We start from the raw sequence: 25576 nt of genomic DNA, 5'->3' as shown, positions 1-25576 counted from the left end.
TCATTTTTCCCCTGGATAATCAAGCATTGATTACATTATTCTTGTATCTATTATTTACAAATGTAAATGACAGTGTGTCTCTTAGTTGCTTTGGGTATACGGGAAAAATTAAAAAATTAATCCTTGTGAAAATATTATTAACAATCACACAAAATTGAGTACTACTTAAGTCAATGAACCATAAGTCAAACTTCAGCAATATGGTAAAAACTACTTATGTTTACATTCAAAAAAAAATGCATGAACTTCCTATAACAATATGGGCATATAATTTAAAAAACTCATACTCACTTTACATTATTCTGTAGCTAGTAACATCATGAGATGCTTTTAAAAGTCAGAAATATTGTACTATTTATAAATACTCTGAATAGGAAAGGAATTAGCTGTAAATTTTATTCTCAAAATTGATCAATAAGGAGGAAAATACTAGTTAAGCAGACAAAAATGTACCAAAACCAGGGTATTACTCATATATACAGAAGATATGAACAGAATAGATTTATTTCTAGTTGATTCAATCCTATTTACACATTTAAAATACAAAATTCCATTTCAATCTGTCAAGAAGCTGACCACATTTAGCACCAGAAAAGGAACCTGACTTGAGCTTCTGACCATGACCTCAATATCCTGGAATAGGAAAAGGAATTTCATGGAATCTAGATTCATTTATCAACACCAATTAATAAAAATTAATTCTGAAAAGTAATTCCTGAATTTCATCCATTCACAAATGAGTCAAAGGCATTAGGACTTTAACACTTGGTCCTACTTGATGTTGTGACCTACTCTCCTACAGTGGTTTGTTTTCATGTCCTCCAAGGATTGTTACAGTTGCTGAACTAAATGCAGTAGGGTGGCTGAGTCTGCCTGCAGAACTTTGGTGTTGTGGTCTCCATTCTGATTTAGGTGTAGTTTGATAGTCACTGCTGGCTGAATCTGTTGCCTGAGACTTCTGCTTGCAAGTTGTACATGTAGTCGCCACTCAAGGCTGTGGTAACTGGGAAGGCTGGGTGCCAATTTACCCAGCATAGTCCTGATCCCTTTTCTGTTGTCCAGGTAAAGCTGAAGCAATAATTTGCTCAGTTCTTCAGAGAATCCCAGAACAAAAACAGAGTCTTGGAAATCCACTTCAGAAATCATGAGCTTGGAGCTCTTGGTGAGCAGGTAGGTCAACCCTTCCACACCATGCTGGACAGTGTTGCTGCTCACGTTGAGCCTCCTGGCGGCGCCCTCGTAGACCTTGGGCATGGTCCCTGGCCTCAGGAACTCCACCCGATCCACTCAAACTCCACTACCACTTCTGCAGGAAGGCCAGGTGCTCCTTAGGCTCTTCCCACAAGTCCAGCAACATCTTCGCTGGGCACTCTTTTTCCCCCGCAGCACCCCGGTCTTCCTGTTTAAGACATCTTTGGACATACAGATGTCTTTAATGTTTTTAAAAAATATTTTTTAGTTATAGTTGGAAACAATACTTTTATTTTATTTATTTACTTCTATGTGGTGCTGAGAATCAAACCCAGCACCTTGCACATGGTAGGCAAGCTCTCCACCACCGAGCTCCAGCCCCAACCCAAGATGATTTTAATTTTATGTGCTCAAATTAATAATCTTTTCTCACGTGATCGTGTGTTTTCATGTGTTTTAAAAGCTATCTGCAATACTTTCCACTAATCATTTTAACATTTACTTTTAAAATATTAACATGGTTAATATATCTAGAGTTGACCATGCATATGGAATGATGTGGGAATGCAAGTGTGTATTTTATTTGTGGAATGCCAATTCTCCAGTCCCATTTGTTAAGTAATTATCTCTTTTCCTACTTCTCTATGATGCCATCTCCACCGTGAATCCAAGTTGTCCATGTGGACAGTTCTGTTTCTGGGATTCTTAAGAATGTGTTGATAAACTTGTGTTTTTATTCTATTGATAGATGATTCTTGCTACATCGGTTGAGAATGTTTCCTTCCACTACAGAGTAAAAAGAAAAAATATGATCATAAGACATCCACTTTTATAGAAGGGTAATAATAGTAACCTGTGTGATAGAGCTTTCCTTGGGAAGAATATATGTTGGACATATTTTTTTTTAATGTGGGAGTATCAGAACACTGATTATAGAACCCACTCAACACTAAGTAGCCATGAAGCAGAGACCTGTCCCCCACCGATGGACAGCTCTGTTTCTTTCATGACATCTATTCTGACCCTATGAAAAGTCTACCCAAGTAAAATAATTACCACTTACTCAGTATTCTAAAGAGCGTTGTGAGAGACTCTGCATCTAATAGAAGAAAAAAATAGGCCTTAATCTTCATCATGTGGGATTAGGCCCCAACTTCCTTAATAAGACTCTTACTGTACAAAAATTAAGACCAATAATCAATAAATGGGATGGAATCAAACTACAAAGTTTCTTTTCAGCAAAAGAAACAATCTGTGAGGTGAACAGAGAGCCTACATCCTGGGAGCAAATCTTTACACCTCACATATCAGATAGTGCACTACTCTCTAGGGTACATAAAGAACTCAAAAAGCTAAACACTGAAAAATAAATAACCCAAACAAATGGGCTAAGGACCTGAACAGACACTTTTCAGGAGAGGATATACAATCAATCAATAAATATAAGAAAAAATGCTCATCATCTCTAGCCATCAGAAAAATGCAAATCAAAACCACTCTAAGATATCATCTCACTCCAGTCAGAATGGCAGTTATTATGAAGACAAACAACAATAAGTGTCGGTGAGGATGTGGGGAAAAAGGTACACTCATACATTGCTGGTGGGACTGCAAACTGGTGCAGCCAATATAGAAAACAGTATGGAGGTATGGAACCACCATTTGACCCAGCTAATCCTCTCCTCGGACTATATCCAAAGGACTTAAAAACAGCATACTACAGCGACACAGCCACATCAATGTTTATAGTAGCACAATTCACAATAGCTAAAGGAGGGGAAGGCAGGGATGTGGGGATAGGAAAGATAGTAGAATGAAATAGACATGAGCCAACCTAGATGTCCTTCAGTGGATGAATGGATAAAAAAATGTGGCATATATACACAATGGAATTTTACTCAGCATTTAAAAGAACAAAACCATGGCATTTGCATGTAAATGGATGGCACTGGAGAAGATAATTCTAAGTGAAGTTAGTCAATACCCCCCCCCCCCAAAAAAAAAAAAAACAAATACTGAATGTTTTCTCTGATATAAGAAGTTTGACTCATGGTGGGGTTGGGAGGCAGAGCATGGGAGAAATAGGGTAGAGGGGTGGGAGAGAAAGGGAGGGGGCAGGGGATTAGCAAGGATGGTGAAATGTGATGTATGAAGACTTGAATTGGGTGTCCAAATACTTTATATACAAACAGAAATACAAAAATTGTGGTATATATGTGTATTAAGAATTGTAATGCAAAAAAATAGTGTCACCTTAGGTAGAGGTAAGTGAAAGGAGGGGAAGGCAGGGGATATGGGGATAAGAAAGATAGTAGAATGAAACAGACATTATAATTTATATATATGTGACTGTATAACCAATGTGATTCTACAATATGTACACTCAGAAAAAGAGAAATTATATCCCAATATGTATGATATATCAAAGTATATAAGGGCATTCTACTGTCATGTATAACTAATTGAAACAAATTAAAAATTTAAAAAAGAGAGAATTGTGGCTTTGACTAATAGCATTGCCCCTGCATCTCCCAAAAGAGCAAGAGTGCATGGCTCTCGGAAAACTCCCTCTGCTGAGAAGCCTTGCTTACCTTCAGTCTGGTCCTCACAACTAACCTCTTACACTGTTACTGAGAAAGCCTAATGTGTGCATGAGAGTGAGTATGTCACGAGGAATAGAACATTCAGACATTTAGATTGTATATTGCTTCCATTCTGCATTCTTCTTGCACACTACCCTAGTGTGTAATTTTGCAATGAATTTCCTCTTGCATTTTACTGAACATTTTTAAATTCTTCCAAAATTCTGTGATTCTAGGATGCTGAGTTGTTTTGTGAGCCTCTGTTTTTCCATGCAACATGGAATGTCTTGATAGGAGATTGCTGTTACATCAAAGTAGTTTTGAACTTAATGTAATTTCTACATTTTATACTTAATGTAATTTCTACATATTTGTACTTAATGTAATTTCTACCAGCATTATACTATTTTAATCAGAACAACTTTATAATGACAATAGCTTAATTTATAATAATAATAGCTAAATAGTTAATTGATAGGCCAGACCCACTCCAGGTTCCTCTTTAGATATCATGGTGTTTTAGCCTTAAAAATACTTTTTTTTTTTTTTTTTTTAAGGAGGAGGATGTACTGGGTATTGAATTTAGGGGCACTCTACTATGGAGCCACATCCCCAGCCCTATTTTGTATTTTGTTTCAGAGACACCGTCTCACTGAATTGTTTAGTGCCTGCTTTTGCTGAGGCTAGCTTTGAACTCATGATCCTCTTGTCTCTGCGTTCTGAGCTGCTGGCATTACATGTTTGCACCACCACACCAGGCTACCTTAAAAATACTTTTAAAAATGGCCTAATCTAAGTCTTATATTGACAAATGTAGTATATGCCTTTATGTATTTATGTTCTTTTGAACATCCCCTAATAAAATTTTATAATCTGTCTACAGAAGTCTTAAGTCTATTTTTTGATTATTTAGGCAATTTCAGTCTCTGATACTATTGTAAATAGTATATCCTGTTTAATCACAATTTCTAATCATTTGCCACTGGAATATAAAACTTTATTTTTACTTTTATACCTCAAGCTTTTATTCAGGAACCTTGACAATTTTTATAGGTATTTCTAATAATCTTTCTGGAGATTACATTTTTTTTTCTAAATATAAATAGTTTGGGCTGGGGATATGGCTCAAGTGGTAGTGTGCTCGCCTGGCATGCGGGAGGCACTGGGTTCAATCCTCAGCACTACATTAAAAAAATAAAATAAAGATATTGGGTCCGTCTAAAAATAAAAAATTAATAAAAAATATTATAAAATAGTCATCATTTGAAAATAATGCAAGTTTAAGCTTTCTATATTTTAGTATTTCATTTTTCTACTTTCTTTAATTCTCATTATATTTTACTCATGAGGACCTCCAATACAAATTTGATTAAACATGGTGATCCCGGGTATGATTATTCTGATTTTGAAGTAAACATTTCTAGGGAGGAGAGATGCTAGCAAGAAGTCTGACTAGAAGCTCTACCATCCTTCCTCCCACAAAGACAACTCCCCAAATAAGCAATGCATTTTGGTGAGGGTGAGTGAAGAGAGCCTCAGAGCACATCTAAGGATCAGCAGAAGCCAGATAGAGCATGGGAACCTGGGATGTTCACACAGAGTAGAGGACACACTTAGTGTTGGACACGCCATCAACAGCCAGGAGCAGCCCAGAACAAGGGAGACTCCTCCCTGTGTGGACTAATCAAGCAAGAGGACCCCAGGGCTCCCACCCAAACCTTGGACTCCTTCCATTCTCATTACTAGGACTCTTGTATTCTCATGACCCTCAGCTCCTCCGAGGGCACTGCCTGGAGTCCACACATCTGAGCTCCAGAAGAGAAGGACGGGACCGTGTCCCCCACTCCTGTGGCCAGCACAGCTATGAGACCATGGCACCTGGGGACTGGAAATACTGCTGGATTGTGTCTTGCTCAGGTGACAAACAGCCATGGCACCCCACCTTCCCTGAGACTTAGGCACTGCTAAGCCATCCACACTTGGTGGCCTGCCACTCCTGAGCTCAGCCCCTGTCACAGCCTAGCCCATGGGGCCAGGCTGCAGTGAAGCCACACATCAGTGCTCCCAGTCTCTGGTGCACCCTGCCCCTCAGGACCTGGGCTGGGACTGTATGCTGCCTCCTGGAAGAGGCATCTGAGTGCCCACAGCAGTCATAACCCATGTCTGACTGAAGTTTCACATCACTTCTTGGGACCTAGCTGAGCAGCCAGACTTGCAAGGGCTGAGATGAATGTAGTGCCATGGGGTTCAGAAAACAGAGCATTGGCTGAGCTGCATCCTCACCCTACAGGTCAGAAAATCCTATAACCCTGGATAAGACCCAGGATCCTGCAATGCTGGAACTGTGTGAGCTTCCTAGACCTTCCAGTCCTAGAACTGGATAGGCCTCTGTGGGGGGCTGTTGCATTTTCCTTCCCTGATTGGTTGTGGCTCTGTCAGTCACATCCAGTGATCTGGCCACATTCAAAGTGGCCCTACATGGCTGCCCTGATCCTGGAAGTAGCAGAATGTGTCTTCATGCTTAGGCGTGCCTTCCTATAACCCCAGGGGTCATATTACCTTACCTGTCCTTGTAACCCTGCCCCTAGACCTTTTTTGGATGGAATTTTCTAAACAATGAGGATCTCCCCAGTAAAAGTCCACTCTTGGACATGCTCACTCTCACCAGCCCCTCATGACATTCCTTGCTCTCCCATTGGGGGAGCTTGAGGCAGAGGAGCTGTCCTGATGTTTTATTTGGCTTCTTAGGAAATTCACTGGAAAAACATTTAGTTTGACTGCCTGCACTGCTGGGGGCGGCAGGCCTCCCAAGATTCTGCAGTCCTGGAACTGGATAAGAATCCTAGACCCCACAATGGAGTGATCTCCCAGAACCCTGCAGTTCTGGAACTAGGTGAGTTTTCTGGACCCCCCCCCATTCCTGGAACTGGGAGACCCCCATGCTGCTGAGATGCTGAGCCACTCTGCTCCCTAAAGAGGAGTCATTATATATATTTGTTTCCCTTCCCTTTGAAGTGCAGCACTGTGGGAGTCCATCCTTGAACTGACTGAGTTAACTCCCTGGCTAGGTGTGAGGTGCTCAGACACTTTTAATGTAGCAGAGCTCTTCCCACCCTTTTTGGGTTTGAGAGTTTTCTGTGTGGAGGCGTGTCTCATCACTGCTCCAAAGATCCAATCATCACACCTGACCTTGCCACATTGCCCTCCCTTGACCTTCATTGGATGAAATTTTCCCCAGAATTTTTGTTCCCCAATAAAAGCCCTATCCCTAGCATTCTCTCTCTCTCTCTCTCTCTCTCTCTCTCTCTCTCTCTCTCTCTCTTTCAGTAAAACCTCACTGCCCCCCTGGGGAGCTTGAGGCTGAGGGTTCAAGGAGCCATCCCAGAGCTGGTTTAAAGGTAAAATGATGTCTGTGTCTTTAATTTAAACTCCCTGAGGATTTTCCCACGTCACCAAACTGTTCACACCATCTGCACTGGCCCTGGACTAAATAGCACCACAAACTCTTCTTGCAATCATAGAATGATCTTATGTAGATCAACTAGGAGTTCCTTTGAGTTTGTTGAGATGAAAAGTGCTTAGAACAGTAACTCACCTAATAAATTCTCAATACACTTCACCATCACCTGGTTAAGATCAACATTTCTTATTGTGTAGTATATATCCTGAGATAGTGGAACTGTGTGCCTTTCCAGTGGTCTGATGGCTTTCCAATGGCCCTGTTCATAGCCCATGGTCCTCATCCCTGCCACCTGGTCCTTCTCCCACATCCTTGGGCAGTGGTTTGCAGACAGGTGCACGCCAGCATCATTTGCAGGTCATCATCTCATTTGACCTCCTTCCTCACCTGAGGCTGCTGGCCTTTGTTCCCTGGTTCCCAGGCACTTCTCATGTGATTTGCTCTCCTGGGCCCTTCTCCACATTGACAGAAGGGAGCTGAGCCATTGTGGTTGGATGGTAAACACGGGAACATATTTACAGTCCCGCAGAACTTCTAGCACCATGAAGAGTGCAGGCTCTGCAGCCAGCTGCCTGGGTGCTGGCTCAGCTCCTGCTGCAGTTCTGCCCTGGGCCAGTCCACTGCACTAGCCCTACCTGCCTTCCTCTGTCAAGACTGACTCCTGTGTGGAGATATGTTGGCATGTGGTCTTAATGATCTACTAAGGAACAGGCTTAGAATTACTTGGTATGTAATAAGCAGTCAAAACTAAAAATTTTAACTTATCTTTTCTTAATATTCCTCATTAGGAGCTCTAGATCTTGTGATAGTAAAATTAATGGAAGCTAGCTGGGTTAAAATTCTGACTGAATGACTCATTTGGAGCACATTATTAAACTAAGATCAGCCTGTTAGGCTATAGGATTAATACTACCTACTTCATAACACAGAGTTGTTACAGAAGTAAATAAAATAAATGGAATTAAGCACTTTGTATAATGCCCAGCATGTAATAAATAGGAATTACTAAACTTCAGTGCAGGGTTTTTAGACCCTATGATTACTGATACCAGATTTAAGATCAAAGATATCATATAGGACCCTATTTTCATATATCAATTGGAAGTTAGCTCTACTAGTATCTAGAACTGCAGTAGCAAGAAGTAGTTTTTTAAATCAGTGTTTATAAACTCTTACAAAAAATATATATTAAAAAATTGAGTGAAATATAGTTAAAAAAGTATATTCACATATGTATATTCACTAAAGGCAGACCACAGTCAAAAAAAGTTAGAAAATTCCTTATGAATTTCAAAAGTCTAGTTTGACCCTTGTTGAGCAGTTAGTGAAGAAAGAACTTTCACTGTGTTAACATACCTCTCACTTGGCTTTGTTTCATGGAAGAATTTCCAGTCTGTTATTTTAGTGCTGTGCTATTATGCATTAGATGAACGAGTTTTCTTGGTTGGTTTTTTATTTGTAACATTCAATTGATAATCGACCCAGATTTGTATACAAGAGTTGGGACTTTTAAACTCATTAGGATGCTTTTTTGTATATACACAGCAAAGAGGCTACTTTCCAAATGATGTTATTTTGCCAACATCATGAATGAGATGCTGCTGATTTGACTGGCTTGTTAAGAAGGTCCTTTTTTTGGTTTCAGGATGTCCTCTTGTAGGTCACAATTTGCTGTTTTTTTTTTTTTAACATGTATGGTGTTTAATTTTATTGACTATTCTTTAACACATCCACAATACCAGTATCTTGATGTGATGCTTCCTCTTTATCAGTGTTGTCCAATAGACCTTTCTGCCATGACAGAAATGTACAGTATCTGCACTGCACTGTCAGGTATGATAGCCACCAGCCCATGTGGTTACTAAGCTCTTGAAATAAGTGGTGGTACTGAGATACTGAAATTTGATTTTGTAGAATTTTAATTTATTTAAATAGTCATACAAGGGTTTTGGTTCCTGTATTGAATGACTAATATGTAGGTTAGCAGAAGACATTTTAATTGGTGTTCATTATAATTTTTTCCTGATCTTTTTCCTTCCCTGCCTTCCTTTCTTTGATCCTTCCTTCCTTCCATTCCTTTTTCCTCCCTCTCTCCCTCACTTTTCCCTTTGCCTTTCTCCCTTTCTCTCCTTCCCTCCTTCCTTCCTTCCTTCCTTCCTTCTTTCCATTTTTCCTTCCTTCCTTCCCCCCTTCCTTCCTTCCTTCCTTCCTTCCTTCTTTCCATCCATCCTTCCTTCCTTCCTTCCTTCCTTCCTTCCTTCCTTCCTTCCTTCCTTCCTTTCTTCCTTCCTTCTCTCTAGCACTGGAGCTCAATCCCAGGGCCTCAGCATGCAAGGAAAGTGCTCTACCACTGAAACACATCCCAGCCTTCAGGAGAGTTTTCAATGAAAGGCTCCTGAAAGAAAGCTTGGTGCACAAATATGATAATTACAATTTTAGGAATGGGAGGTCCATGCCTTTAATCCCAGAGGCTTGGGAGTGTGAGGCAGGAGGATCATAAGCTCAAAGCCAGTCTCAAAAAATTAGTGAGATCCTACCTGAAAAAATAAGATCTCTGAATGTGACTCAGTGGTTAAGCTCCCCAGGGTTCACTCTGCAGTTCCAAGGGGAAGATAAGAATTTTACAAATGGGAAATAACATTTTTGAAATAATACAAGTTACATAATTTTAGCTTCAATTTAAAAGTTTACTCCTATTCTCAGACTTTATTTACAGGACATTCTGCTATTTTTTTTTCTTGAAAACATGGTACTTAAACAAATCTGACTTTTTCAAATGTGAAAATAGAATCCACTGAGAGTTAGCTGCCAATTCTTGATAGTATTTATTTGTAAGTTCCACAAATAAAGGTTTTTTTGTTTGTTTTTAGTACTGGAAATTGAAGGCAGAGCCTTGCACATGTTAGGCAAGAACTTAACTGTGAGCTTTATTCCAGCTCTTTAAGTGTGTTTAATGATTGTCTTGTCTCTGTGATCTAGCATAGTGATGGTATATAGTAAATTGTCATTAAATGTTTGTTTAATTATTATAATTAAATATCAACAACCTAAAGCTTCAAACTACACAACAGTCCTTAAATCCTACAATCCAATAGTGACATCAGTTCATGTTAGCAGCGAGAAAGAGATGGGATCCAGGGACACAGTGCAGTGATCCCTGGCTGGTAGCTGAAACCTCAGGATGCAAGCTGCATCAGCACAGTGCACTGCCATGTGTATGGACACATATTTGGAAACAGCCCAACTAGAATCAAGGTCTATTTACCCTACAGTCTTAGGTTCAGAGTTAGAAAGGACTTTCCACATGATTTAAACCAATATTCTTTCCCCAGAAGGATTTCTCTTTACAGTGTCTTAAACATGGTTGCTATGGTCTGAATATGTTCTTCCCAAATGTACATGTTGTGACAATCACCATTGCGACAGCAGCAAAAGGGACAATGAGACTTACTATACTCTCAAAATCAACTTAAATTAATTATTTCTGAATTCTAATGATATATACATTTTCACTGGTTGATAGTACAGGTAGAAAAAGTATGGAATGTGATTTAGAAGTCAAAACATGTGATTAGGTCATGGGGCTCTATATTTTTTAACAGAATGAATGCCCTTATATAAGAGGCTTCACACGTCATTCACATCCCTTTCCCTGCTTCTGCTTTCTGTCATCTGATGACGCAGCAATACACACCATGTTGGACAATGTGAATATACTTAGTGTTACTTAAGTGTACAGTTCAAAATGGTCTAAATGGCAAATTGTAAGTGTATTTTACAATAAAAACATCGAAAGATGCATTTTCTATTGTTCAGTGTTTCCTGCTATTATTTAGTGATCACATTTATTAAGAGCACTAACTAGCCAGGCACATTGGCTCATGCCTGTAATCCCATTGGGAGGCTGAGGCAGGAGAATTGCAAGTTCAAAGCCAGCCTCAACAAAAGCAAAAGCAAGGTGCTAAAAAATTCAGTGAGACCGTGCTCTAAATAAAAAACAAAATAGGGTTGTGGATGTGGCTCTCTGGTACCCAAAAAAAGAAGCACTAATCAAAATTTCACAACCCTGTATTTGAGATTCAATTCTGCTTGCTGCATCTCTGAAAACTAAAAGCATGTCACTTAGCTAAGCCTCAGTTTCCTCATCTGTAACACAGGAATTATAAAATGCTTACTTACCCATTAGAGGTTGCTGTGAAATTTCAACTCGGTAAAGTGTAAATACACAAAGAAAGCTCAATAAATGTTAGATCTGATTTTATTTTTAAGTTTTCAAACCAATTTTATTCTTGTACTTTGTATAAGGAAGGCTACAAAATGTCTTTACCATTAAAAAGGCCATTTGTTCATTTTTCCTTAGTCCTTAATGTTATGGAGAACTATAAGACAACAAGCCCTAAAACCCATTTCATATCATAGTCAAGTGATGAGCCCATGTGTTGACCACTGGGTCAATAGTTAATAATCTTAAAGTATCATACTCCAAGAGGCAACAATTTCAGAGAAGCCACAATAACTTATTGTACTTGAAATAATTTACATATAATAATGTGTGTATAAACCTGTACATATAATTTTTATCAAGTATAATATGACCATACAAAAACATTGACTCACAATACAGTTCACACATACCAAAGAAGGCTATTTTATTTTTGTGCCTTTTACATCATATTTTAGGCAAGATGATGAAACCCAGAAAATAACAGAAATGGAGTAGTTTATAAAAACTGGGTATTTTATAAGTGAAACACATTCAGTCATCTACATCTCTCAAATTGCAAACAATGTGACTTACTGTACTCTCAAAATGAACTTAAATAAATTATTGCTCAATTCTAATGACATATACGTTTTCACTGGTTAATAGTCCAGGTAGAAAAAGTATGCAACGTGATATATTAGTCAAAACATTTCATACAAAAGGATTTTTTTGGGGGGGTACTGGAAGTTGAACTAAGGGACACTCAACTATTGAGCCGCATCCCCAGTGTTATTCTGAATTTTATTTAAAGAAATGGTTGCTAAGAGTTTTGCCATTGCTAAGGCTGGCTTTCTACTTGAGATACACCTGTCTCAGCCTCCCAAACTATTGAGATTAGAGGCATACATCCAAAGGAATGGTTTTAACCAAACCCTCATAATGTCAAGAGAAAATGCATTGAAGTTAAAAATATCTGAAGCAAGCCTTTTTAAAGACCATTATTAAAAAACACAAAAAAGGTTAAAAATGTCATAAAATAAAAATTTATACAGATAAAGTTAAGAGGTTAAAAACTATCAAATGTATTAAAATCATCTAAAGACAAATAAGATATAATTTATGTATGTAATTTAAATTATAATATTATATAAATATATTATATAAATATATAATACATATATAATACAAATTAAAAACAATATAATTATATAACATTCTAATTTATATTATATTATATATAATACATTTATTTTATCATATATAATAAAATAAAAATATATAAATTATACATATTTTATGTATATTAATATATAAACGTATTATATATTAATGATAATATATTATATAGTTTATATAATATATTTACATAACATACTTATATATTTATATATAAATTATATATATTAATATATAAATAGATAAATATTATATAAATTATATATATTACATATCAAAATGTTTATGATTCATATTGTTTTATATAATATAAATTATATGTAATATATGAAATACATATGTATTATAAACACATAATAAAATAATATATAAACTTAATATATAAATATTATTTTATTATATATAACATATTTATTATATATCATATATTTAGATTTATATTAATTTATATTATATTGCATTCATTGTAATGTAATTATATAATAATATAATTTCTATTATTAATATGATAATAATACAATTATTATATTAGTATAATTTATATTTATATAATATATAAAACATAAGGATTATATTATAATTATATATAAACAAATTATAATATATCATATAGATATATGCAAATCTATAATATGTAGTATATAATATATAATATATAAATATATTATAATTTAAATTATATAGTTTAGTTATTTGGCTTTAGATGGTTTTCATGATTCTGATAGTGTTTTATCCCTTAGCTTTATCTGTACAAATTTTTATTTTATGACAGTTCCAAACTTTTAGTATTTTTTTTTTAAATAACAAACATTTATTGGTGTCACTTATGGTAGAAAAAAGTTCCTACACCAGATTTGCATGACCCAATCATTAAATAGAACATTTATGAGGTGAACACACATCCTGACCCACATTTTTATATCCAGTTTTTTAAGATAGCCAATTCCTCCTCTCTCTTCCCCAAAACATGTGAGCAACTGCTGATGGAAAGCAGTAAACAGCCACTTGGGCTATAGCATTTTCAACTCCACTTTGAGGTGAAGATTCCAATTACATTGGAGACTTAAGTTCTCTCAGTTTTCTCCTAAGGAAAGTTCTGAGTCTAGGGTTTACAATATTATAGCACTAGCAGATCAGTGTCTTCAACTCCTCTCTTTCTGCTGTATCCTCTTCACCAGTTGGGAGAGGGCCTACACTTTCATTGAGTTTGCTGATAATTGGCTGAACAATTTCTTCTAGTTCCTTCTTTTTAGTTTTGAAGTCTTTAATGTCAGCTTCTTGGTGGTTTCCAGCCATTCAAACTTTTCCTCTACAGCTTTTTCCATGGTCTCCTTATCTTCAGAGGAAAGTTTGCTTCCCAACTTTTCTTTATCTCCAATCTGATACTTTAGAGAGTAGGCATAGCTTTCCAACTCATTCCTAGTATCAATGCACTCCTTGAGTCTTTTGTCTTCCTCAGCAAACTTCTCAACATCATTAACCGTCTTTTCAATTTCTTCAGGTGTCAGGCAATTTTGGTCATTGGTAATTGGAATCTTATTTTTGTTCTCTGTACTTTTGTCTTCAGCTGTCACCCAAAGAATAACATTCACATGTATCTCAAAAGTGACTTCAATCTGGGGGACCCCACAGGAGGAATTCCAGTGAGAGCAAATGTACCCAGAAGGTGGTTGTCTTTTTTCAGGGTCCTTTACCTTCATAGACCTTGATTGGAACGGTAGATTGATTATGAGAAGCTGTAGAAAAGATCTGAGACTCTAGGTGGGTACCACAGTGTTTCTTGGTATCAGTTTGGTCATGATTCCTCCCACAGTTTCAGTACCAAGTGTCAGGGGCGTACATCAAGCAGTACTAGGTCACCTGTATCTTGATCATCAGAGAGTACACCAGCCTGGACAGTGTCACCATATGCAACAGCCTCCTCTGGGTTTATGCCACAGGATGGATCCTTGCCTTTGCAGAACTCTTTAACAAGTTGTTGAATCTTTGGAATTTGAGTAGAGCCACCAAGAAGAACAATGTCATCAATATCAGACTTCTTCAAGTCAGAATCCTCCAGTACTTTCTGAACAGGCTTCATGGTAGACCAGAACAGGTCCATGTTTTCTCTTCAAATTTTGCCTAAGTCAGGGTTTCAGAAAAGTCTTCTCCTTCATAGAAGGACTCAATTTTCATTCTTGCTTAATGTTGAGCAGACAGGGCGCACTTGGCCTTTTCCACTTCATGCTGGAGTTTCTGCACAGCTCTGTTTTCTTTCCTAACATATTTGCTAGTCTTCTTTTTGTACAGCCCGATGAAATGTTCCATAACATGCTGGTCAATGTCTTCTCCACCCAGATGAGTATCTCTATTGGTTGCCATGACTTTGAAGACATCAAATTGTCAATGGGGAGAAGAGACACATAGAATGTTCCACCACCCAGATCAAACACCAGGATGTTCTTCTCTCCCTCCCTCTTATCTAGGCCATAAGCAATAGCAGCTGCTGTAGGCTCATTTATGATCCTCATAACATTCAGGCCAGCAATAGTTCCAGCATCTTTGGTTGCTTGCCACTGGCATCATTAAAATAGACTGGTATAGTAACACTGCATGGGTAAACTTCTTTCCCAAATAAGCCTCTGCAGTCTCTTTCATTTTAGTGAAAATCATGGCAGAATTTCTTCTGGAGCAAAGGTCTTAGTTTGCCCACCTCCAATATCAACCTGAATATATGGTTTAGGTTTCTCTTCAAACACTTTGAAAGGCAAGAACTTGGTGTTTTGCTGCACAGAAGGGTCATTCCGAGTACTGCCAATGAGCCACTGGGCATCAAAGACCATGTTCTCAGGATTGGAGGTGAGCTGCTTCTTGACTGTATCGCGGATCAGACGTTCTTCTTCAGGGGTGAAAGCCACATAAGACGGCCTGATGCGGTTGCCCTGATTCTTGGAGATGATCTCCAGTGGCCATTCTTGAACACCCCGATGCAGGAGTAAGTGGTTCCCAGGTTGATGCCAACCAGGGTACCCATGTCCTTTTCTTGTCATCCTCCTCAGCTGTGCTGCACAGAGCAGCAGCAGAACTGCGGCCACCAGAGAGAGCTTCATCTTGCCCTAGCTATTGGCCACTTGCTCTCCTCAGCAGAAAGCCAGAAGTCGCAGGAAATCCAGCAACAGGCCACAGCGACAATTGTATTAACTACCATATGTAAAAATTAACAAGTAGAATGCTAGTAAACACAGATTCTCAAGCATTTAGGCCACTATGTAAATATTAAAAATGTTAAGTGAATTGCCAATGCTTCCATACATGCTATAACAACACAAGTGTTCAAAGATGCACTAGAACATTATGTGGGAAAAAATATATTCATACCCAGTCAAGATTTTTCAGGCACTTGCATTCAGAAGCATTTTATGAATCAGCACAAGGTTTGCTCCAAAATAAAGCTCATTTTTCCCTACTGCCCCTATTTGTTGAGAACAATATTATACATTAAAGATGCATTTACATGAAACATTTTATAGAGAAAATTATTTTAAATTTAAAATTATAATACTTATTTTATGCATAACTTCAAAAACACAGAATTTAAAGACAATACCAGTGAGCACTCTCATTCTATATGACTAAAACACTACCATTCTCTATGACTAGCAAAGACAATACAAGGCCAAAAGGCAAAATATACACTTTGGCAATCCTATACAAAAGAGGTTCTGTTACAATATTCTATCATAAAATAAACAAAATGCATAAAAATGAAACAAGAAAAAGAAAAACTGAATTTTGACAACTACACAAACTGTGGCATTTCAAATTCAAGGTCTTGTAACTCTTCCATTTGTTTGAGCCTGAGTCCCTGGCACATTGGATTCATGTCAGGTAGGCCGATCTCCTCAGAGTTCTCTTTAGGCTCAGCAGCTGGCTTCAAAGCATAAGCTGATGTGCTGTCTGCCTCTGGGACAGATTTCTCCACATGACTCAGGGGAGGAAGAGCTGTGCTAGGAGGCACTGCTGCTGAAGGTGAAGCTGGTCTCTCCTCAGTCCCCCTGACTTTGCTGGTCAGGGTGGGTGGTTTGTAAAATGTTGTCCCAAGATGGGGCTGCAGTATTCTGGGTGCTCTTGCAGGAACAAGACTGTGAGAATGAGAGGACAGTCTCACTGGTGCCTCTCTTGCTGCACTGGCTGGCGTGTTGGGCTGTGTGGCACCGTTGGAATGGTCACCACTAACCTTAATGCTCATTGTCACTTTTTCCTGGAGTACACTTGGCACAATCACTGCACTCGTGCCAGTTAAGTTCTTTGGTTCACATTGTTGTCCCTGAGTTTTTTGTGGAATCTGCTGATCAAAACCATTAATTTGGGAGCCCAAACTAGTAGGGGTATCTTTTCTATTAAGTCCTTCAAAGGTAAGATTCTGGCCAAACTTGTCTGAATTGACAATTCCCACATTTCTGCTGTTTTTCTCATTAGGGGAGCTTGCAAGATGGAACCTATCTACAGGCAAACAGCAACATCTGATCTTGGGGCTTGGCATAGGCCTCTGTATATCATTTGTTGTCACATCAGATTTCAGACTAAGTGGTTTCATGGTTTTACACATATTGTCCATCTTTTGTGATGATGATTCCAGTTCTTTGTGATCTGGAAAAGAAGAGATTGTTTTTAACTTCAAGAAGCTTGGTTAATAAGGAAGTGTGGTTATTTGTGAATGGGCATTCTCTCCAACAACAGAGTCTTACATATTTTTTCCAACATTAGTTTCTCAGTCATCTATGCAGAGGAATTAAAAATCCATACAATATTAAAGGCACATTTTTAATTAAACCATTACTTTTTAAGATTTATCTTAATAAAACAAATAGTCATAAAGAAAATAAAATTAAAAAAACACTTCCTGTAGTAACTTGTTTTAATATACTACCCATGAATGAATATTTTCTGTGTTAAGACTTTCCTGATTTCAACAGGCAGACAATGGTAACTCTAGAAGAGTAACACTATTCTGCATACCAACAAACGCCATGTCCTGAATCCCAAGGACTTTGCCTGTCACTTAATCTGCTTTCCAGCTACATTCTGTCCATACTGAGGGCAACACACCAGAGAGGACTTGGATGCTCTTTCAGCTGATCCACTAATACAGTCCTGCAGAACTTCTAGCACCACTTCTAGCTGCCTGGGTGCTGGCTCAGCTCCAGCTCCATTTCTGCCCTGGGCAAGCCTAGTGCACTAGCCCTACTTGCCTTCTTCTGTCAAGACAAACTCCTATGTGGAGATATGTTGGCATGTGGTGTTAATGATCTTCTACAGAAAAGGCTCAGAATTACCTGGTATGTAATGAAAATGTCAAATATTTTAAAATTATTTATTGTTATTACTATACCTACCTGGGAATCCAATTTCATTGGACAGCGAAACAAGGTTACATTTATGAATGAGAGAGGATGAGGTTCAAACCCTGAATCAACAATAATTTAGGGACATGACCCTTGGCATTATTTACCTTCCTCAGACTGTTAGCTATGGCTTAAAGGAGGCCAAGGATCATAGCACAGAAGTGCTAATAAGATCAAATCATATAAATGGAATCAGTGAGTCCAGTGATTTTCTTTGCAGAGAGGTAATGGACTGTCTTTGTTTTCAGACTTTCTCAGGCTACATTCATTGATATTTCATTAATTTTATATATCAAATTTAACATTTATGGCTATATATTTAAAAATTCGGATTTAGATCTACTAAAGCAGTAATGAATGAAAGGTTTTCAACCCCCTTACCAGAAACCATTCACTGAAATAAAGCAATCAATAAACAGTGAACAAAAAGACTAGAGCCGAGAAAATGGAAGACGTGTGCTTAATGTGCTAAAGTTAGGCCACAGGTAAAGGGACATCAAAAAACTTTAGGAGTCTATTTTTTTGAGTTTCAGGAGTCCAGCTTTTTTCTGTTTTGACTTTAATTGATGACAAAGAAGTAAAGGTGAAAACAAATCTCAGAAAGAGAACAAAAATAATTTATGAATTTCAAGATATCTTTTTACAAGAAAGAAACAAAGGATGATATTCATTTAAATGACATTCATTAAACTTTCTCCATGGCTAGAAAAGTTAACTAATAAAGTTAATAAAACCTTGAAGTTTGAACTTACCTCAAATTAATACACCTTGTTTTTTTTTAAAGGATGAGTATTGTAGATGGACACAATATTTTATCTTTATTTATTTGTTTTATATGGTACTGAGGATCCAACTCATGGCCTCACACATGCCAAGGCAAGCGTTTTACCACTGAGCTACAAGTCCAACCCTCACCTTGGTTTTTCATCACGACTTCTTGGCAAAGTTTGAAATATGCAAAGATATATGGTACATGACCACTCACCAATGAGACATGCATCCCATTTTTCCAATGCATTTTGCTTGCATTCTGATTCCTCAAATGATGTAGCCAATTCATAATTTTTAATTTCAATATCTGCAGTGTGGATATCCTATTGATACAAGAAAAGTTTTAAACTAAAAGCAAAACACATCTCAAAAACAAACAGTTCAAAGTCTATTAACTTGTTAACATATACATCACATATTTAATCCAATTCTGTAATGGTCAAAACTCACTTGCTTTGTAGAAAAATATTGTGATTTTGTGGACTGTTCTGTTGATATTACCTGTTTGGAAGGAGGGCTTTTATCCACACAAGGTGCAACAACATCAGTACTGGATGAAATATTTTGTGGCTCTAAGGACCCATCGAAGATCATCTGTGCATTGGTAATTAGAAACTCTACTAACAGGGCCTGATTGGCATATGCAGCAATAGAGGAGGAGATGGTACCAGGAGTGGTTGTAGGCCTGGGCCTCATCACACAGGGTCCAAATACCACCCCCAAGTTTTTTGAGTTCATCAGGTTTTCTTCGGAGTGGTCTACAACCCTGAAAGGAAGAACACATAAAGTGTATGAGATTTGCCTAATAAACGTCCTTAATGGTAGTTAAGGTCTGGGTTGTGAATGGTGGTGGAATGAGATGAACATCATTACCCTAAGTTCATGTATGATGGCACATGTGGTATGACTCTACATCATGTACAGAGAAATGAAAATTTGCACTCCATTTGTGTACAATGGATTGAAAAGCATTCTGCTGTCATTTATAACTGATTTGAACTAATAAATTTTTTAAAATTTTTATTTAATTTATTTGTTTGTATGTGGGGCTGCTGTTCGAACCCAGGACCTTGCACATGCTCTACTGCTGAGCTACAATTCCAGCCACAGAAAATAAATTAAAAAAAATTTTAAAAAGGAGATCTTAATTGCTGTGAGAAAGGTGTAGCAGGCAAATCTGAATATGTGAAATTCCTGATTCCAAGTTCTTTAGTGGGTATAGAAACTACATGGTCAACTCATCTGCCAGGTCCGTAAGATTTTTTATCAAGTCTCTAGGAAGGATAGCACAGTTCCTGCTACTGCTTGCTATATTGTAGCCTAATGAAATCAGATTTTTCAAATGCAAAATGCTTTCTTGTGTCTCAATGTCTGTTTCTCTCTGCCTCGTATGCTCTTCTGCACATTCTCTACCAAATCATCCCGCAGTTCTTAAAGTTGAACTCAAGGGCATTTGCCTCTTCTGCTCTGTCTCTATCCCCAAAACTTCCTCTGCATACCTACAAGCTGTGCACAGCTACCAGAAAAAGGAGGATGGTGAACTGTGGTTATGTACAGATCTGTACCCCAAGAGGATAAGCCCACAAATAGCAGAAAACCTATGTTTCCATCCTTGTTTCACCAGCCAGAGCCTGGCACACAGGAAGCATCTGAGGGAACCATGTTTGCTGCATGAACATATAATCAATGTATCCCTCTCTCAACACATAATAAGAACATCCTAAAAATCATTTTGAAAATCATAACACAACAATATAAATGTACTGAATAGTATTACCCTGTTCAATTAAAAATGGCTAAGATGGTATAAAAATTCTTACCTCTTAAGATGGATGATAAGGTAACGTAGAGTGTTAAAATTGGACGGTGGCAGTTTTCTTAGAAGGTCCTTGGTTTTGAGAATAATTTGGTTGATTTCCATACACATATTTGGAGATGTGTTGTCTTCAGAGTTGTCCCTTTTGGTGTCCTGCTCTTGGTTAAAATGTTGGATGATATTTGCAAGCTCCATAAATTCCTGGTACCATTGGAATAAAACCAATGGCTCTGGTAGCTAAAGAAAGAAAATTATATTAAAAATACCTTTGGGCTGAGGTTGTGGCTCAGAGGTAGAGTGTTTGCCTAGCACATGCGGGGACCTGGGTTTGATCCTCAGCACCACATAAAAATTAATAAATAAAATAATGGTATTGCATCCCGCTACAACCAAAAAATAAATATTTTGAAAAAATCTTCTGCCTGTTTTCTTTGTTAAAGTCAAGTATAAGTGAGAGTTACTCAATTAATTTATATGTCCCTTTAGATTAACAAAATCTAAAGTCAATCTGTATTTATTGATATCTTTTTCAGTACTGGAGATTGAACCTAGGACCTCAAGCATGCTATGCAAGCACTCTAGTACTGAGCTTCATCCCTGCCCATAAAATAAAAAATATATGTTTGGTAGAGTAGTGACTTAGAAAGCAAATCAAAATCTTGACTATAAATTATATTTATGTTAATAACAAATTAATAGATAATGAGTGAAATTCTAAACTTTAAATGAAGTTTAAGCTTTAAGCTTCATTATGGGATTTTAAAACTCTTCATCTCTATCCTAAACACATTATATTCACATCTGCCCCCCAAATAGCATAATCTTCAGCTGTTTTACTGGAACAAACATAGAATAGTGAACAAAATCTATAAAATGAATCAGAAACCCATGGATTTTATGAGTAAGGGGTAAAAATATCAAAGTGCTAAAGAGCATAGATTTTACTTGGGAAGAATGAAGATTAGCACAAGATAATATGACCTACAAAAACATACTGTCAACATCTCATGAAACTTTAAAACAGGCTGATTTGCCATGAATAGATCAAAAAAAGAAGTTCTTACAACAAATATCCACTGCCATAATGAATGTCAATGTTTCTACTGATCTACAATAGAAAATTCAGTGAACTGTTAGCTACCTGATGTCCTATAATATCTGTGGGGAGTGAAGGTGTTGCCCTGTGATCAGTTTCTATCTTCACCACTCTGGGATCTGAAGCAAGTCACTTCACCTCTTGGAGCTTTAGGTCAATGAGTCAGATAAAGGCTACTCTCTAACACTATTGCAAGAATTGAGCACACTTTCCAAATGAAAGTCTTAGACATACAAAATTCCTCAACAGAATGCAAGTTTATTGTATTAGACCCAATTCATCTCCTCTCCCTAACTGACTAAACAAGATTAAGGATGACACATTATGAGACTTCCAGTCATTCAAAGGTATCCACCTCCATTTCTCAGTTGAGGGGTCTGTAGAATGTGATTAAAGGGTTATCAATGGTTTCCTGGTCTAACTTTGTAGATCAAGCAATGTATACTTAATTTCTTTCCCTCCTGCAATTCCACTTAACTACAGTAGGCTCATAAGGACTAGGAAAATAGAGAAAACAAAAAGCGACAATTCACAAGTAGAAGAGCAGATGAATAAGTCCTGATGCAGCATTTCCAAGAGAACTGACCCTTTGTCACTCAACATGTTTTTCAGAATCCTAAAGGGACATGGACAATCATTACCAGGTCCTCTGATCTTGGGTTAGGTTGCAGGTGGACCAGCTGAGAAAGCTTAGCTCTCTATAGAATCCTATCTCCACTTTATGTACTAGGGCAATCTCCTTCCTAAAGCTCTGGAAATTTTTTCTTCGGGCAATGGGATACAGAGGCTCTCTGAATCGAGGCATTGCCAAACATAAGGAACAGAGAGGTAACTGTCTTCCAATGGGGATATGTTGGCTATATACACACTGAAAGCACAGATCCTACAGTCTTAGTAACCCTGGCTCCCACAGTATTGGTACTGTATCTCTAGGCAAGGAAAAAAAATAACCTTTCCTAGGGGACTGGGGCTGTGGCTCATGGTAGTGCACTCATCTGGCATGTGTGAGGCACTAGGTTTGATCCTCAGCCCCACATAAAAATAAATTAATTAATTAAAAGTATCGTGTCCATCTACAATTAAAAAAAATTCCTTCCCAAGAAGATCACACCAGTCCCAGAAAAGGGAACTAGACATGTAACTAGGCACATACCAAACAGTCCATCTAGACCACTTTATAGTAAAGTTCAAAGTTTTAAAAAAGCCTTGATGTGTTCAAGTGCTTCCAAAGTGATTTCAAGTCCAAACTCTAATATATCTAGGCACCATGAAAGACAAAAATCAAAATGAGTAGAAAAAGAACAAATTGAAGGTGTAAAATGATGCTATCGATATGCTGTCAACTAGTCAGATATGGAGAAAGAGCACTGGAAATGTAGCTGATCTAAATTGAGATGTGCACTAAATGAAAAATAGACACCAGATTTCAAAGAAGAAGAGCTGCAATACAAATAAATAAATAAACAAAATACCTCATAATTTGAAAAACTAGATATTCAAAATGTTCAATGATATATTAAAATTCACTTCACTTTATTTTTAATTTTTATGTTGCTATAGAAAATTTAATGTTATATATGAGGGTCACATTGTATTTCTACAGAGGTTAGAGGCCAAATAGAGAAAAGAACCCTTAATGAGAAAAATCTATGAATATCCACAATAAAAGAGCATCATATAATCATTTAAAATGTTATCAAAAGAATAGAAAATCAGACTTCTTGAATATTAAAACATGATCTCAGAAATGGAATAATTTACTTATTGAGGAAGAAAAAGACAAGGAACTGTCTTAGAAAGTTTTTGAAGAAAAAAAGAACAATAAAGAAACCGTAAGGGAATTGGAGAACATGTATGCTTGCCAAGCAATTGCATGACCCTGAATTTTTAATCCCCATGTGTACAAATAACAAATTTATAAATATTTATATACGTGTTTGTGTATGTGCACACACACACATCTCCAAACAGGAGCTTCAAGTGCAAATTACAAAGACAGATGGTGGGTGGGAGAATGGCAATAAAAATCAAGAAAAGTTCCAAGAACTAAAGCGCTCACAACTGATGGAGCTTATGGAGTGGCCAGAATACTGGATGGAAATATATCCACATCAAAGTACATCATTATAAATTCTTAGCATAATGAGTGGGGGGTGATGCCATAGTCTATACCAATGAAAAATATGAAATATAAAATATTTTTGCTGTTTGCATTTGATGGTAGGTTTAGAATAAAACTTTAACCTTTTGAATGTAATATTTTAACACTTCACAGATGTCATGTGACGAAAATTGGGACAGATCTACTAAATGCCTTCCATTTTCTAGAGCTTGACACAGAATTGCGATTTTTGCCTTGTTGCCACTGACTCGGTATATTCCCTTGAAGAGAAAAGAAAAACAGAATGCAATATTTTACTTTAGTACAAAGGGCTAAATGCAGACATGTAGACAGAGTTGATGTATCTACTTCAATTTTTATTAATATTTAAAAAATACTAGTTGAAGTTAAATCAATTAACCTTTTCCAAATAAATGTGAATAAATTTAGTTATTACAAATGGAGAGTGCTGATTTTCTGAAAGTCTCTTTTTCATTAAAACAAATCACAAAGGCATTTATGTTTTTAGAGTTTTAAGAGTAAACAACATACTTGTAAACACAAGGCAGTCTTTTCAATTTCTAAAGTACACATTTTGATGATGAAAGGAATGCCATCTGGCTCCTTTTTGGCAACACAGGACAATTCTTCTCCAAATAAGTGCATTTTCCCCTGCAGTTTCTGATGTCCGCAAACGATGGTTAAGTTTGCCATGCATTTTTTATGGCAGACAACAAGACACTATAAGAAAAGGATATTTGAAAACTGATTGACTCACCTTAAAATTATTCACAACTAAGAAAATTACAGGTAGACTAATAACGACAAAAATAAGTTAAAAAGTACTACTTGTGGTTTGTGAATTGCATTTAACAGCAAAACAAAGTAGAAAACTACAGAAATAAACTGTGGGACTTTATTAAAAATGTATTGGCAAGCCAGGTGTGATGGCATATGCCCATGATTCCAGCTACTTGAGAGTTGAAACAGGAATTTCACAAGTTGAAGGCCAGACCAATCTAGCAAGAACCCATTTCAAAACACAATTTTAAGAAAGGGTGGATGGGCTGGGGATGTGGCTCAAGTGGTAATGAGCTCGCCTGGTGTGCGCAGGGTGCTGGGTTCGATCCTCAGCACTACATAAAAATAAAATTTCAAAAAGGATATTGTGTCCACAGAAAACTGAAAAATAAATATTAAAAAAAATTCTCTCTTTCTCTCTCTCTCTCTCTCTCTCTTCTTTCTTTCTCTCTAAAAATATGGCATGTGCAAGACCCTGAATTTAGTTCTCAGGCGTACAGACAACATATTCATATGTGTGTTTGTGTGTGGACACACACATCTCCAAATAAGTAAAATCATAACAAAAAAGTATATAGCAAAAAGAAAAAAATTGTGATTCCAAAAAGATCTTACCTCTTCGCATTTAAAACCTCGAAATATGACAATGCGTTCACAATATCTACATCTTCCAGGAAATTTCCATCTTCTGAACTTATGGGTTGTAGCTGCTTTTGCCATTAGTGATTGCTGAAATGTTCCAAGGGAGCAGGGTCCTAACAGCAGAAATGTTCGTGTGTAAGAAGGTAAAATGACAAAAACATACACCACATGATATTGTACTTGGAATAATTTTTAGACTTTGAAATTTTTTATATATTACAAAAAGCTATTATTTTGCATTTCTAACATACTTTCAGTAGGTGGAATTGTCTATTCCAAGCTTGGTTCTCTGCCCTCAGGGTGGTGTAGGTAACCAGTGTGAGAAGACTGAAGCTCTCCCTCTCTTGTCTGG

General features: G+C 37.2%; 1 protein-coding gene and 2 pseudogenes across 1 annotated transcript; all 3 read right to left on the bottom strand.

Moving 5' to 3' along the window:
* Nucleotides 1-824: 824 nt before the first annotated feature.
* On the bottom strand, nucleotides 825-1254 carry LOC144367745 (COMM domain-containing protein 2 pseudogene; annotated as a pseudogene).
* A 12555-nt stretch (nucleotides 1255-13809) lies between these two features.
* Nucleotides 13810-15702, bottom strand: LOC144367744 (endoplasmic reticulum chaperone BiP pseudogene; annotated as a pseudogene).
* Nucleotides 15703-16293: 591 nt separating this feature from the next.
* On the bottom strand, nucleotides 16294-25302 carry LOC144368601 (rho GTPase-activating protein 29-like). The gene is made up of 6 exons (XM_078027787.1): nucleotides 25198-25302; nucleotides 24334-24522; nucleotides 20589-20821; nucleotides 19270-19534; nucleotides 18983-19091; nucleotides 16294-17242 (listed from the first exon to the last, which is right to left on the bottom strand). The coding sequence occupies exons 1-6, from the start codon at nucleotides 25300-25302 to the stop codon at nucleotides 16392-16394; spliced, it is 1752 nt and encodes a 583-aa protein (XP_077883913.1). The 3' UTR covers nucleotides 16294-16391.
* Between the last annotated feature and the right edge of the window lie 274 nt (nucleotides 25303-25576).

Source organism: Ictidomys tridecemlineatus, chromosome 11 (genome assembly GCF_052094955.1).
Source record: "Ictidomys tridecemlineatus isolate mIctTri1 chromosome 11, mIctTri1.hap1, whole genome shotgun sequence".
Lineage (NCBI taxonomy): Eukaryota > Metazoa > Chordata > Mammalia > Rodentia > Sciuridae > Ictidomys > Ictidomys tridecemlineatus.
The sequence above is the reverse complement of the archived record's forward strand: the minus strand, read 5'-3'. Positions and strand labels throughout refer to the sequence as shown.

What these genes read in the sequence shown, in the direction of transcription:
- LOC144368601 (XM_078027787.1), bottom strand. Translation starts at nt 25,302, where the DNA reads ATGGCAAAAGCAGCTACAACCCATAAGTTCAGAAGATGGAAATTTCCT. An exon ending in GAGGTTTTAAATGCGAAGAG is followed by an intron (nt 24,523 to 25,197) that starts GTAAGATCTTTT and finishes CTTTTCTTATAG; the next exon opens with TGTCTTGTTGTCTGCCATAA. An exon ending in AGACTGCCTTGTGTTTACAA is followed by an intron (nt 20,822 to 24,333) that starts GTATGTTGTTTA and finishes TTCTTTCTTTAG; the next exon opens with CTACCAGAGCCATTGGTTTT.